Below are 15,261 nucleotides of genomic sequence, written 5' to 3'. Positions count from 1 at the left end.
AAATTCCACGGTAATTATTGCAGTTCATTTTATCACCTTTTTTAAACACAGGAACAATTATGGATTCTTTCCACTGTTGAGGGATTTCTTCTTTATTCCATATTAAACAAATTAATTTATGAATTTGACATATTAATGAATTTCCACCATATTTAATTAACTCAGCTGGTATTAAATCAATGCCAGGTGCTTTGTTATTCTTTAGCCTTTTAATAGCATCTTTAACTTCAGTCAAGTTAGGTTCTGGAACTAAAGGTTCTGCTGTGTGCACTTCATTTACTTCTGATTTATCTCCTACATGAACATTTAAAAGGTCATTAAAGTAGTTCTTCCATCTATTTAGAATATCGCTTGGGTCAGCTAGAAAATCACCATCTTTATCTTTTATCAAGTTTACTTTAGGTTGCCACCCCTTTCTAAACTCATTTACACCTTTATATAAATCTCTGATATTTTTATTTTTGCTGTTTGTTTCAATTTCGTTAATTTTGCTTTTCAAGTAATCTCTTTTTTTACTTCTAAACGTGCGGTTAACTTCTCGCTTTATTCTATTATAATTGTTTAGATTTGTATCATCAGAGTTATTTAACCACCTAAGTCTAGCCTGATTTCTTATTTCTATTAGATTATGACATTCATTATCAAACCATGGCTTACTTTTTCTCGGTTTATGGTATCCTATACTTTCTTTAGCTGCTGATTCTATTGCATTACGTATGTGCTCCCAATTCTTATTTACGTCTGTTTCATTTATATTTTCATCATCATTTAAATCCTGCAAAACATCAAATCTATTTGACAGTTTAATTTGGTAATCTTTCTTAATTCTTTCATCAGTAAACTTTCCTGTATCAAATTTTAGAACTTTTAGATTTTGTTGCTTATGATTTATCACTGCGAGTCTTTCTCTTAATTTAGCAATTACTAAATAATGGTCACTGGCACAGTCAGCACCTCTATGTGTACGAACATCAATTATACTAGTATGCCTTCTCTTATAAATGAGAATATGATCTATCTGATTATGAGTTTTACCATCTGGAGAAGACCAGGTATATTTATGGATATCTTTATGTTTAAAAGTGGTACTTTTCACAATTAAATTCTTTGAGGTTGCAAAAGTAATCAATCTTATACCATTATCATTACTTAATTCATGAAGACTTTCTTTACCAATCGTGGGTTTAAATGTCTCTTCTTTGCCAATCTGTGCATTACAGTCACCTAACAGAATTTTCATATCATAGAAACAAAAAAATTGGTCTATAAAAATGACTTGCCGCAATACAAGAACAGTTAATTTTGAAATACAGTCTATATATAGACGCTCCGTAAAAAAGGTCCAGTTAATGGGTTCACATACACAAATTAAGATAATCATTATACAAGTGATCAGTATGTGATATTTATGGGGTAGATTTTTGCTAATTTTATCAAGGAAGATCCACATGCTTTGGGCAGATAAGCGGGTGAAGTTCGAGTCGTTATTTGAGCTTAATATCAATACATAAATGCCACATTGGAAGTCATTTTCATGAATTGTTCATTTCGAGTTGACCTAGTGTGCTTTCTGTTCTTTTGTGTCAAAGACTAACCTATATTACCAGACCATGGGAACTAGTTGGGTCAAGGACATGCAAAGTGTAGAACCTATTGTAGGTGTGGGGAGTGAAAAAAAACAGCCTCTCCCAAATCAGTAATGTCGAAAAGAAATAAGTCACATTTCTAGTTGTCAGCAACAGCAAAGTAATTTCTTCATTATCTGTTGACATGATATCTGTGCGTACATGTGGTTGAAAATGTTCATCCCTTGAGAGGATGTGTATATCTATGCTCCCAAAGAAATCATCCCCTGGTGGTGTGTGCTACTTAGAAATATGTAATACTAAAGGAATGGAATGAGCAGTGCTTCCACAGTGAACAGAAAGCAACAATGTAGTTACTAATGGTTCCAATTATATTTAGTGTCAAGGCTAGTCTGTGTATTCAGTTTAATATTTCATGCATTTAAGTAATTTCTGGTGATTCACGCCATTCCCCTTTCCCCATTACTTCCTGGTAACTTCTATACTTTCCTTCTGCTGTTTCTTTGTTTTCCATGGCACTGTATATACCTCTACTTATATCTTACTTGTAACTCACAGGAGCAAAAGGCAGTTTGAGAGGAACGGAAAATAAAAACAATTCAACAAAGTTACCTGTGAATTTACATATATTTATTTCCTGCACATATTACATTCATCTCAATCACAATATAATTATGTGTATTAAAAAAAAAAGTTATTTTGAAAACTATCTTACCTTTCATGTTGGAGATTTGCCTTGTTTTGCATTCTGCAAAGACTGAGTAATGTAGAGCTTAGCAAGAGATTGAGAACAAAATTCTGAAATATGCTGGCTGTAGGTGGAAATCTGCCCAGCCACAATCATGGGATTCAATCGATGGGGAACCGGAATGGGTCGGAACAACTTGTTCAAATCCTCTTCGGGTAATGGTGGCTCGCCCTTGCTTTGTCTTGCTGCATTTTCTTGGGACTGGAAAAGAAAAAAAATGTTAGTGCCACCATAAAATGAAATTTATGCACAATGTACATGCAGGGTGTACCATAAGTCTGGAACTATGGGACTTGCTCCAATTTCCCAAATGGTAGATTGGATACCAAGGACCATCAGATGGCCTCCACAGAAGCCACACATGATCAATCCCAATTTTTATTTGTAAGGTCACCTGAAAGTCATGATGTACAAGGTCAAAATTTAGCATGTTTTCAACATGAAACAAAGCAATGTTAAGGGATGTCAGTGAAATTCGGTAGATGTTCTCAAAAGAGATGATAAGAGTATATGCAAGAACTTTGAACAGATTTTCTAACCTAATGTGTTTTCTCCCAAGGTTTCAGATATATGAACACCCTGTAGATGAAGGTAAGTGACTGTTCTATGATTTGTTCACAATAAGAAGACACATTAAGTGATAAAATTTCAATTACACCTTTTGACTCGCCCATTTACTCATAATTTTCTGCCACTTTTTTCATCATACAAGTGAAACTTACCACTGTATGGATAAATCAAATGATATCAGTTTGTTATTTGATTTGTTGTTGGTGAGCTGTACACAATAACCTCTCTCAAAAGGATACATGTATACTTCACAGAACATTATCAATGATTACATGAGAACCAACACCTTGATGCTACAGATATTGTATGATGATGAAACAGTAGTATCAGTATTGCCTCAAAGTCTTGGATTTATATTCCACATTTTAGCACACAATGGCATTATGAATACACATTTTTAATATTAACACTGAACCTTATATTCTACTTTTACCTTCTCCATGTACAAGAAATATAACTCCTTTATCAAGTTAAAATGCTTATTAGGGATAGGGACTATCCAAAAAGTATCGGACAGATTGTTTCTAGCCAAGGGGAAGGGGTGAAGGGTGGTCTCCATGGGCAGGGACGTTAGTGGAGGATGCCAGGTATACGTGACCAGGCTCAGTTGCCTCTTTGTCTTTGCAGAGTGTGGATCGTGCCCAAAGTGAAGTTATTTTTTGGTGTCATCAGTAAACAAGATTGAACACACGAATGAACAGTAGCATGCAAACGAGTTTTGTGTTAAACTAAAAAAATCCGGTACTACTGTGCCATCGGGGAGGCTGACTTATTATGTAAAATGAACTCAAACACAAAATTCAGCATTTATTTATAGACACGATACTTTCCGACATCTGAATTATCATGCAAGTTATGGAATTCACAGAAAACTGATTAATTCTGCTGTAAATACTGTATTTGAGAAGCAAAATGGACTCCTCTACACAAGAAAAAACTTAATACTCTTGATAACTATATAAATGTGCTGTTAAAAGGAAAATGTTTCCAATTTAGTGTCTTATTCACCATTTTAACGCCGAAATGCCATTTTATAAACAGCTTTTGATCCCGAATGTGTTCAGTTTTTGTACCAAAATCTTGATCTTTTATCTGCCATAAATCTGTGGTTCTACCAATGTTCCATGAAGAACCTAATTACTTTATTAGTCTCCTTAACTAAATTACACAACCAGGTAACTGCAATCGGTTTTGCCTTACAAAAACTGTGTTAATATGCTGAAGGTATTCACTTATCTTTGAAAGTTTAAAAACGAAACAAGTTTTGCAGATAAATGAGTACTTCCTTTCAGTATATTACCTTCTTCTGCATCTTTCATTTCCAGAACCATGTATTTAGATATTTATTTTGCAAACATAGAATATATTAATGAAGGTTATTTATAGAAGTATCGGATTGGTGAAATTGTTGGTAATCTTAACTATAAGCCTAGATTGGCCAATACTGATAGTCAGTCACTCTTACCCTCTTCTGCTGATATCTATGTTTATCCTGCTGTTGCCGAATCACTTGTTGTTGATAGCGATTGAATTTAATAGCTTCTTGGTTAAGCTCATCCACTCTATCCATCAAGCAGCGCAACTGATTTTCTAGAACTGACCTGCAAGTACAAGGTAGCCAAATGATTTAACATGCAAAACAGGAATATATTACAATGGGACAAGGTATAAAATCCAGTAGTAACATACAACAAGCTCCCAGCACAAATAACATTATAAGTTTGGGCTGTGTCCCAGCCTGAAACCCAGACTTTGAAGTGCATCAATGTCTACCACCCCACCATGGCAACTGATAATTGTGCAAATTGCCTTTGTACTAATAAACCAACAATGACAGAAAAATAAAACTACTGGCATCAGTATTGAAAAATAGCAGTTTGCATTTTTTTTATTTTACACTTCTTTTCTGCCACTATTGGTGGAATACCAGAATTAGGAAAGGTAACTATTAAAAAGTCCCATTGCTTTATTATATAAGCAAGAAGTAATATATGACCTATTTGCATTACAGTACTTACGCTGTTCCCAAGTCCAAATATTTTGTTCCCTCTTCTTCTGGGATCATCTCTCCAAGTTCAGAAAGCAAGATGTTCGTCAGATGAGAATTTTTTATTACTATTGGTACTTCATGGAAAAGTGTTTCGTAGCCTATTTTCAAATTACGTAGGGCTTCAGGAGTAAACTCGCCTTCTTTATACATCGCTATCGCTTGAGGAGTCAAACGGAATGCCTTGAGTGTAAGAAACCCTCTTGCAGTCTTTTGGGTATCTGAAATGAAAATTGTTCAGCAAAATTTAGGAAAAATATTTTGCATTTTGCTACCACTCTAGGTTAATCGAAGCAATGCAGAAGAATAGTGAAATGAATAACACAATGAAACATCCAAGACTTACAGTTTTAACCTAATCCTGGCCTCTGTGCTAACTAATCAAGTAAGTATGCATACATAACATTGTTTGGAAATAATGTGTATTACAATACTATCAAATGGGGACAAAAAGGCACGAGAAATTCCCTTGTAATCACAGAAACACAGGGCTTCGGGTAACAATTCTGAATTGTAAGTATAATATTAATAAAAAAAAGTAAACCACTGCTGTCCATTACACTGTGCCACGAAGGCACAATCTCGTTCTCACTAACCCCTTACCAAAAATTACTCCTTCATTGGTCAGAGCTGCTACATGCAAGGACAGTCACAAAAATTCCCACCCAAGATCACCCATCTGGTAATTGAACGAGGTCTCTAGCATGTAAATCAGATGCTGTATCAACTGAACCACCATGACTCTCTTGTAATCATACAGGTGATCCATAAAAAGTTTATTTTATATGTTTAACGAATATTTCACTATATTTATCCTGCCTCAAAAAAAAACAACTTCTACAGAGTGTCCACAGTGCGCTGTCCCTTCAACTTTGAATAGCTGTAAGTTGGTAACAAGATGTCGGAGATGAATACAACTTTAACACAAGAGAGCATGGTCCTTTGGCATGTTTTTGCAGTTGAAAGAAATACATCACGTACCTGAAGAAATGCAGGAGGGGGAGGGGTATCGTGCAGGGTAGAGGAAAAAAATGAACAAAATCATATTTTTGCCTCAAAACGTCTCTCAATTCCTGGTGTATGACAACTTTCTCTGAACTTTTAGTCTTCACGTGCACAGAAATGTCGAAAGAGTATAATTCTTTTGGTTGCAATGTGTAGGGTGACAGAAATCAAATTTTATGATGTCAGCAGGAAAACCTACTTTTTGCACATTTAGAAGGCAGTTTGCAATGCTGCGAGCATCAAATTGCACGGCACGATGCATACTGGGTATCTACACAACATGGGAAGGAAAAAGTTCTGACACTGATGAATACATATTTATTTTGAAAATTGTTGGAAATTAGTAACGAACAGTAAACTCATTACATGGGTGGCAACACTGGTCTGAACACACTCATCTAAAGCAAATGCTGGAAATGCCCACCCCTCTGTTCCAAGGCACATTGCAGGTGACGCCGTAACTTGTGGAAGATTTTTTTTCACAATTTGTGGACTGATGTTAATGGCATGCACAATGTTTGCCTGTAGAGGTTCTAATGTTTGTGGATTGTCATGATAAACGTCTTTTTAATTACCCCACAAGAAGTAATCTAGTGGGGAGATGTGAGGGGAATGAGGGGGCCACACACCCTATCCAATCAATTTGTCACGAAAAAATTCTCTCAAGAAAGGCATTGTTTCGTGTCATGAATGACTTGAGGCCGGCACCATCTCATCCTCCTCTAACATCGACACAAATTCGTGCACAATGTTCATATACACAGCACTATTCAGTCTCATTGAAGAAAAATGGTCCAACAATGTGCCGCCGTGACATCACACAACAAACACCTATTTTCATGGAATGAAGTGGATCCTCACGTAAAACATGAGGGTTTTTGGTAGCCCATATCCTACAGTTCTGACTGTTAACCCAATAGGTGAAACCATGCTTCATCGGAAAAATAAACTTTGTCAAGTTCCCTTTGAGACCTGAATAAAGAAACAATCTAGTAAATCCTATTCTTTTGCCCATGTCCGGAAATTTAAGTTCATGTACGACACGAACACGATAAGCACGAAACTTTAACTTACACAGTGCTTTATGTATGGTAGATTTGGGGATGCGATTCTTTGGATAAATGCCGGAGTTTACGCAAACGAGCATACAGACATTCAAAATCTTCCAAAAAATCAGCTGTAAAGGCACTGTCTTCCACTTCGTGGCTTGTCACACACGCTATCAGTTTCATCAAATTTGTTTTTAAGCTGCAATATTGTTTTCCTATGTCGTACAATCTTGCCAGGATACCTCAATGAAAACTGTTCCTGCACCTGTTCATGACTGTTTGTTCTCCAGAAGCATTTGAGGATAAAAACACGTTCTTGCAAAGTGTAACTCGTTTCAAAAGATAAAGGAATAATAACTTTTAAATCAAATTAATAACAGCATTCATAGCAGCTAAAACAACGTGACTCACATACGACGCAACCAACGAGCCAATAATACAACAAACAGACCAGCGCTGACCGGCTCGATCCAGTTACACATCAGAGAAGTCAGTGTTGCTAACCAACAAACAGTAAAAGTAACCGTCCATACCAAATGTTACAATTTACGATCACTCGATATCAGCACTTTTTCTTCCCATGTTGTGTAGATACCCAGTATGCACATGCCGTGTAATTTGATGCTCGCAGCGTTGCAAACTGCCGTGAAAATGTGCAAAAAGTAGGTTTTCCTGCTGATGTCATAAAATTTTATTTCTCTGTCATCCTACACATTGCAACCAAAAAAAAAAATAGCCTCTTTCGACATTTCTGTGTATGTAAGGACTAAAAGTTCAGAGAAAGTTGTCGTAAACCATGAATTGAGAGAAGTTTTGAGGCAAAAATATGATACCCCTCCCCCTCCTGAGTTTCTTCAGGTACGTGGTGTATTTCTTTCAATGGCAAAAACATGCTCTCTTGCGTTAAAGTTGTATTCATCTCCGACATCTCATTACCAACTTACAGCTATTCAAAGTTGAAGGGACAGGACTATGTGGACACTCGGTACAAACAGCCATCATCAAAAATCATCTTATCTCAAATATTTAAACTACGGCTGAGCCTATACCCATCGGTATGGGCTGATACCAGTGATATTCATTGGAATTTAATAATCACCAATACCATCAGCCATTTTTCTAGAATCGGGGGTGTTTCGCAGAGTCCACAAGAATGTCACATGGTGTATGAATATCCTGGAAATTATGCAAAATCAATAATTTTCATTGTATTTACATTGTGAACACTAGGTGATTAAATGATCATCTCGCATGAAATTATGAATATTTTAAAGCAATGGTATAGTTTTATTAAAATGACTACATATTTAAATTAATAAATATTCTGAACTACTTTGGACTGTTACAACTTTCAAGCATCGGTATTGGTGGGAATTGACATCAGCTCAACCTTAATATAAATAGCTATTCAACAAATATGACTGAAAACCAATGGCGGCGATTGGGTGTTAAAACTGGTGGGGCAAGGACAGTTTACTTTCTCTTCCTAGAAAGAGATGATTAGCATTAAGAGATCTTAGTGCGGGGGTCAACCGCACGCACCCTCATGCCCCCCCTCCCTTCCTATCACCCCCACTGCTGAAAACTATACTTGCAGTTACGAAACTTGATGTTATAATATATCATTTTGTTCATAACACTCAAGAATGATGCATAAGAAATGCCACAAATATTAGTAATCACTAAAAATTGCACTTATTTCAATAATTCTACTATAACTACATGGGCAAATCTGTAAACATGAATGCCAAATATGGTTATCGCAACATCAATAACAAATAGGGACAAAAATTCATACCATAAATAACAACAACAGATTCTTCTATAGATGTCTGATAATGGTACTGCGATTCCAGCAGGGGAAGACTCAGAAAATTTCCAACATCTGCACTCTGATACCATCCCACATGAAAGTGATCAACATTCACCATTCTAAGTCGTCTCATCATGGCCAGCTGGTATTCCTCTGGAAAATTAACAATTGCATACTAAACTTGCTATGAAACATTGACAAACCAAATTTCTAGTAGGGAAAAACTAACATTATAATGTAAACATCACCTCATGATGACTCTCATGTAGATTCTTAATTATTTATACTTCTAATTTTGGTTGTCTATGTATTATGAAATATAATCTTAATTACAGTTATTTCTGTCACTTTCTTCCTCTTGGGATAACCATGATGAAGAGAAGATCTTATCACCAAAGTTTCAGAGTTCGAACCTTGACCTGGGCATAGGTGTTCTTTGCGAGTGTCCCTTCATGAATTTCATCCTATCATCACTCACCCTCATCTTCGCAATTAGACAAAAGTAGGAGAAAAGTAATGTAAAATAACAAAAATGCAAAATAAGATGAACAGAAGGAACAACAACAAAATAGATGGGAAAACACAATGATATATTCATGCTTTGCCTAGGTTTCAAACTTAGGCTTTATAGCATGCAACACTAATCATTTTGCCTGTGCCAGTAAAATATGATATTCACACATGTAATACAAGAAGATTCTTTGTAGTGGAATATGTAAATCCAATCCTACGAGTAATCAGTCTATCTCTACACAGTGAACTATAATATATCTCTCTCCAGCGATAATGACAATATTTATAAGTATGGTCAGGGGATAGATTTACACCTTTCTAAGCATATATTGATCGAAAATTACACCAAAACAATTCAAGAAAGTATGATGGTATTGCACTTAGAAGCACAACTACCTACCTTCATCCATGGTTTCATCACTATGCTTTGGAAATGGGAAACAATTGGTAATCTCCAAACGACTGTCTACAACAAGGCCAAGCAATGCACCCTGTGCAACTTCCATGTTTCCCGCTGACTCTTCATGGCAATGCTTTATCATCTTCATCACAGCCTGAAGAAAGAGATTAAAATATATTTAAAGTTAATTTTTTTCCTTGGGATACTTTTTTTTAAAAAATATATATATATGTATAATTCATGAGTTTACTTGAGTACAGCATTTCACAAAGTGATTTTCTCATTCTTTTGGAAATAATGCACACCTACAGTAAATACACGTGAATTCAACACCCCTATGCTTTGCACCACACCATGAAAGTGTATAGCAGGTGTGGAGTTAGGGCCCCACAGTTTCTTGATCACAGCCGAAGAGGGGGGTGATGTGATCAGTACAATACCCCTGGTTGCCTTTACCCCCCTCCCCACAGTTTCCTCCAGGTGCCCACTTATATGACACTTAGTGGGTGCCGAAGCTGCTTGAACAGGTGTAAAAGATCCCACTTGTCCCCTGCCAGGGATCCAACCTGGGTCTTTTGCATGGCAGTCAGACACCCTAACAACTGAGCTACCGTGTACAGTGAGATCGATGAATATTACCAAGCAAATTGTCCATGACTATTTTCATTAATTTTTATCTACCGTGTAGAGTGAGATCGATGAATATTACCAAGCAAATTGTCCATGACTATTTTCATTAATTTTTAACTTAAATCCTATGTGTTTTTAAGTGATGGATTTTTATGTATGCTGGTGCAGAAGTTGTCAACAGCTTATCTTGAGTTTTCTTTTCATTCTTGAAGCTCTTATTGGATCAAATAAAGTGCATGGGGATGGACAATTTGCATGGTAATACTCATGGATCCCACTGTACATCATTCCTTTGGATTGTTACTACGATGTTCCAACCTTTGAAGGCACAAAACAAAAAGAAATACACCATGACAACACATGAGAAGTGGTCAGCAGTCTCATAAAGCTAGGGTTGTGCACTATCCAAGTTCTATTCTGTTTGAATGTTGATATTGAGTAGATATATCCAGTATTGAAAGCATTGATATCAATGTTACCAGAAATATCTTCAGTGAGACATTTATACTGTAAGTTTAACTAGGAAAAAAGAACTGTGTTGGAAGTTGAATAAGTAAAGATAGGAGTCAGAACACAACATAGTGGATTAGTGCCTGCTGCACTATGTACTTCCAGAATTAACCCCTCTCCCCCAACTACCATCGAGTAATAAAAAAGAAGCGAGTATGAATAGTACTATTGCATTCATCATGCACTAGTCAAGGTTGTTTATGAGGCCCATTTTCAATCTTGACAATATTGTTATATCGTAGAGCCCTATATGCAGCTTCTTAACATGCTTAGTGGTGTTGCAGTGCTTCACTGGTCACACACAGACTGGCAACTTGTATGCTCCAGCAAACAACAAAAGTTAATATCTTCTTGAAAAGTATCAATTGAGACAAAACTTTTAAATGAGTAAATTCTATACTAGATAATGTCAATGAATGATGTACAAATAGAGTAATAGGTACCAATTTCTAAAGTGTTTGGAAGTCTTTTGACACGACATGAATGTGGGATTGTCCAGCAGCTCTATTAATGGGGTAGACTATGACCATTCAACCCAACTTATTTTGAACTTTTTAAGTGCCAGATGCTTTTGGGTATGTGTTGCGAACAGGAGAATGGTGGCGACTCTCAGGATAGCATCTTCAGTGTGAAGAGCTTTATGGCCAACATCCACGAGCCAGTATATAGTCTACTGTATATCAGTGATTTGGCAATCAAAACGACTTTCCACAATAGCAGCTATAATTTTACCTAGTTAGGTTAGGATTGTTAGGTTTGGTACTGATAGTTATTTTCGGTGTGTTCTTTCACTATTTTAGTGTACATACAAACAGTTTTTACTAACAAAAAGCAGCGAAAATACTCCGAAATTGCAGGTTTTAACTTACGTGGGCATTCTTTGGGACCAAATATCTCCGTTGCTTGTGCATTCCTATGCTGGAACCACTTTTACATTACATAAAACATTGAAATCTGTAGATTACACGAAAATTTGACATAATTCTCAAGGGGGTACAGTGGGTAAACAACCCCGGGTCTGATCATCAGAATGTTTTGCAGGACATTTTACAGGGTACTTTGGAGAAAAACAAAAGACTGTCTTGTGCAAATCAGGTTCTGGTTACCCCACAAATACCTTATACTGTATATACAGTCAGATTTAATTTTTTCTTCGATTATGTCCTTGTGCTGCCTTCTGCAAATATTTTGGTAAAATTTCAGTAAGCACCAAACGTCTGAAATTCCTTTATTTTCTTCTTTTTCACATTGGTACTTACGTATTCTGCATTCCTAAGGATTCTTCAAGGTGGCATTTCGTTTTTTTTTTCACGCAAATAATCTCAACTTTCGACATATCGAGTTATTCTTGTTTGTTCGTTTTCGCTTGCGTTACACGCAATATGGCAGAGAAATCTCGACTAGCGTTGTCCATAATCAGTGGTTATACAGTGTTGCAACCTTCATCGAAAAATACCTACTTTCGTGTTACCGATTTTGTATTTTTTCCAGGTTCGAAAACCCCACAAACCATTCACGGATAGCCCCACGAACCATTTCCAGTAAGGTTAGGTTAGGTTGGGTCACGTATAGGTTACAATAGTTAAAAATTGGTTTCGAAAAAAATATGTGTAGCCCCACACACCATTCTCGCATAGCCCCACAGACCATTGACACTTAACCCCACAAACCATTTCCGGAAACATACCTTCTTCTGTTACAAAAACACGTGTTTGGAAACACTGACCGGTATTGACCAGGATTACGTCATCACACACAGGCTACATTCACCGGGAAGTAAATGGAAGCAAGAGCTTTCGTGCATCGGTCACACATTTATATCGAAAAATTGATGATTTACCGGCAAAATTAAATAAACGATTTGAGAACACACTTCCCCAAACTTCCACAATTATAAAGAAACTGCATTCGGTAAGTACAGTATGCGCCAAAATATACAGTACTGAAAACTCACGCACCTCGAACGCGCATGTGCGTTTGTCGATGGGGCATAGCTCCAGCCGCTGGTGTTCTCAGTAGTGAAAAGGAAGTTATAACTCGCTAATAATATGTATGTAGTGTTTCTTTCAGGATAAATAAACTCACCGATGACAGCAAAGTAATGTTCGTCTTTTAATTTCAGTACTGCATATTTTGGCGCATACTGTAATTTCTCCTGTAAAATTGATATAACAAATATTTTAAATCACTTGCTTGAATGATCAGTTTGCTGATTTAAATACAGTTATTTTGCATATTTCAGAGATTTGATTTTCTTGTTTGAAAATATCATTTCCCTACGACAATAGTTGTGTGTAGTGTGCAAGTTGGACAGGTTTAGTTGCTTCCCTAGTCCCCAGTATTGCATCTCCTTCACAACATTTTAAGAACTATCATGTACAAATACAAAAGTAGGTTAGGCAAATTAAGTTAGATTGCCTTGGAACTTCTCCAGTTCCTTCTGTTTTCGACGTGTGCATAAAACTTGAAAAATAAATAATAATCATCACGAATTAACGTCAGTATTAATTTCAAAACGTCTGTGCTTCAATTGTCAGAAAGAAATGCAAATGCAGCCATCAACAAATCTCTGGCGAACCAGACCAGACTTGGCATTCTACCGAAGAAACTATTTTGAAAAGCATTACCACGAGTCAAATTAGTGCACTTTTTCTACGAATACAAACAAGTTTTTCAAAAAAACACCCATAGGTGACGGCGGTAATATGCTGTTACCCATATGGATCAGTATTATGAGCAGACAGTATTTGCAACCGATAACATTATATCATCTATAAAAGAAATTATTATTATTTAATAAAGAAAATATTTTACCAATCCGTCCATCTGGACATAGCTGATTGGACAAACAGATTCTGTTGTTTGCCGTGTAGAACTTCTACTGCTCGCCATTTTGATCGCCTTGTGGAACAGGGAGTGTGTGTTGGTTTCTAATCTGTGGTGTTGCCAGACTTGCCACAGATTAGTGTTGCCGCCCTTGCAAATCGATTTGTCAGGAACAGAAAACGGGTATCCCTTATCGCACAACACTTGAGCAACCTTGCTTTCTGACGTCAGACGAGAAGTGCCTACGTTAGTATAAATACACTGAAAATTTATTATTTATGCTAAGAGAACTAAACCTAACTACAGCCGGGAAGAAATAACCTGGCAGTAACGTCACTCCCTGCTAAGTCAGCGTTGCCAACTACTATGAAAGGAACCATAGCACGAGTAAGAGTACGAGCAGCAAGAATCGCGGTGCAAACTACCAATCTTCAATTTAATGTTAGCACTGCTAGATGTTTATTTTATGTTTGTTTATTTTAATTATTTCATATAATTCGGCTTTCAGCAAACCTTCTGCATGCGGAATATTGTGAGATGATAGCCACGACTTCATTTCATCCTTCTGCTGTTTGATGTTGGGATTTTTTTCAGTAACTTGTTGTGGTATGGATGATTGTCACACACAATAACAAGTTTAGGGGCAGATTGGAAAGAAGCTGTTCTTCGAAACACAACATAAAATGGTTAGCGTTCATCTCCCCATGATAGTCACCAGAAGTTGTTTTTGAAAGGAACACTAACTTCGCCCCTCCACAAATCCACTTTCACCACCGGCATGCACAATAATAAACCTGGGACCCTTTCCTGTTGACACTTTTAACCCCTTCCCCGAATCTTTGGAATCCATTCAAACTTTGGGGACAGTGTGGTGTGTGTTCACGAAACTTTCATCCATATAAATGAAAGACCGGCGGTTTGCTCTGTGCGCAGTTCTTTAACTTCACGCAAAAATGATCGCCGCAACGCAACGATGCTGTTTCGTTCAAGGAGTAGCTTCCTGCTGTTTACGCTGTGCTTTTTTAAATCTGAATCCTAATTTTCTTATGATCATACGCAACAACCAACGCGAAACCTTAAAATTAACATTTTCTTGCAGTTCCTTCATCAGTTTATGTATGGTGACAACAATGCCTTTCGTGTATTAAACAATGGATTGTTTGGCGCACGACTGCTTCATCAAAAGAATCCAGATTTGTGACACGTTGCTGGGCGTTCGGTCGGTTTTTGCCCGCCGTTGAAAAAGATTTCCCGCTCGCAATCGCAACACTTTTGTGTTTCTTCTTCAAAATTCTCCACACAGATCTTTCACTGACACCTGTCGCCACGGGCGTTCTGTGAACAGCTGTGGTTTTGTTTTCATCGCAATCAAAGTACTTATACACATTGAAAACTATTTATCTTGTATCGCTGTGCAAGGGCTTACCTTTCTTTACTCCACTGCTCATTGTACAACAATGACAAAACCAACCAAAAAACCCTCCCTAACAAAGAAACAAAATAGCCTGCAATCCCTCGCTCGTAGCTGCGGTTTGTTAGACTAATTAGCAGTGTGGGGGTTTGC

General features: G+C 36.9%; 1 protein-coding gene across 1 annotated transcript; it reads right to left on the bottom strand.

Annotated features, from left to right (window-relative positions):
• Positions 1 to 2,194: 2,194 nt before the first annotated feature.
• eIF3h (eukaryotic translation initiation factor 3 subunit h) lies at positions 2,195 to 13,820 on the bottom strand. Its single transcript, XM_083138510.1, has 6 exons — positions 13,686 to 13,820; positions 9,732 to 9,885; positions 8,804 to 8,971; positions 4,923 to 5,172; positions 4,370 to 4,505; positions 2,195 to 2,535 (listed from the first exon to the last, which is right to left on the bottom strand). Exons 1-6 carry the CDS (start codon positions 13,761 to 13,763, stop codon positions 2,305 to 2,307), a joined length of 1,017 nt encoding a protein of 338 aa, XP_082994636.1. The 5' UTR covers positions 13,764 to 13,820; the 3' UTR covers positions 2,195 to 2,304.
• Positions 13,821 to 15,261: the final 1,441 nt, after the last annotated feature.

This window comes from Lepisma saccharinum, chromosome 17 (genome assembly GCF_977018435.1).
Source record: "Lepisma saccharinum chromosome 17, izLepSacc3.1, whole genome shotgun sequence".
NCBI classification, from domain to species: Eukaryota; Metazoa; Arthropoda; class Insecta; order Zygentoma; family Lepismatidae; genus Lepisma; species Lepisma saccharinum.
The sequence above is the reverse complement of the archived record's forward strand: the minus strand, read 5'-3'. Positions and strand labels throughout refer to the sequence as shown.

Excerpts from the sequence above, each read along its gene's own strand:
- eIF3h (XM_083138510.1), bottom strand. The coding sequence starts at position 13,763 with ATGGCGAGCAGTAGAAGTTCTACACGGCAAACAACAGAATCTGTTTGT. Across the intron at positions 4,506-4,922 it reads TATTTGGACTTGGGAACAGC|GTCAGTTCTAGAAAATCAGT; the intron begins GTAAGTACTGTA and ends TTGTACTTGCAG. Across the intron at positions 2,536-4,369 it reads ATAGATATCAGCAGAAGAGG|TCCCAAGAAAATGCAGCAAG; the intron begins GTAAGAGTGACT and ends TTTCTTTTCCAG.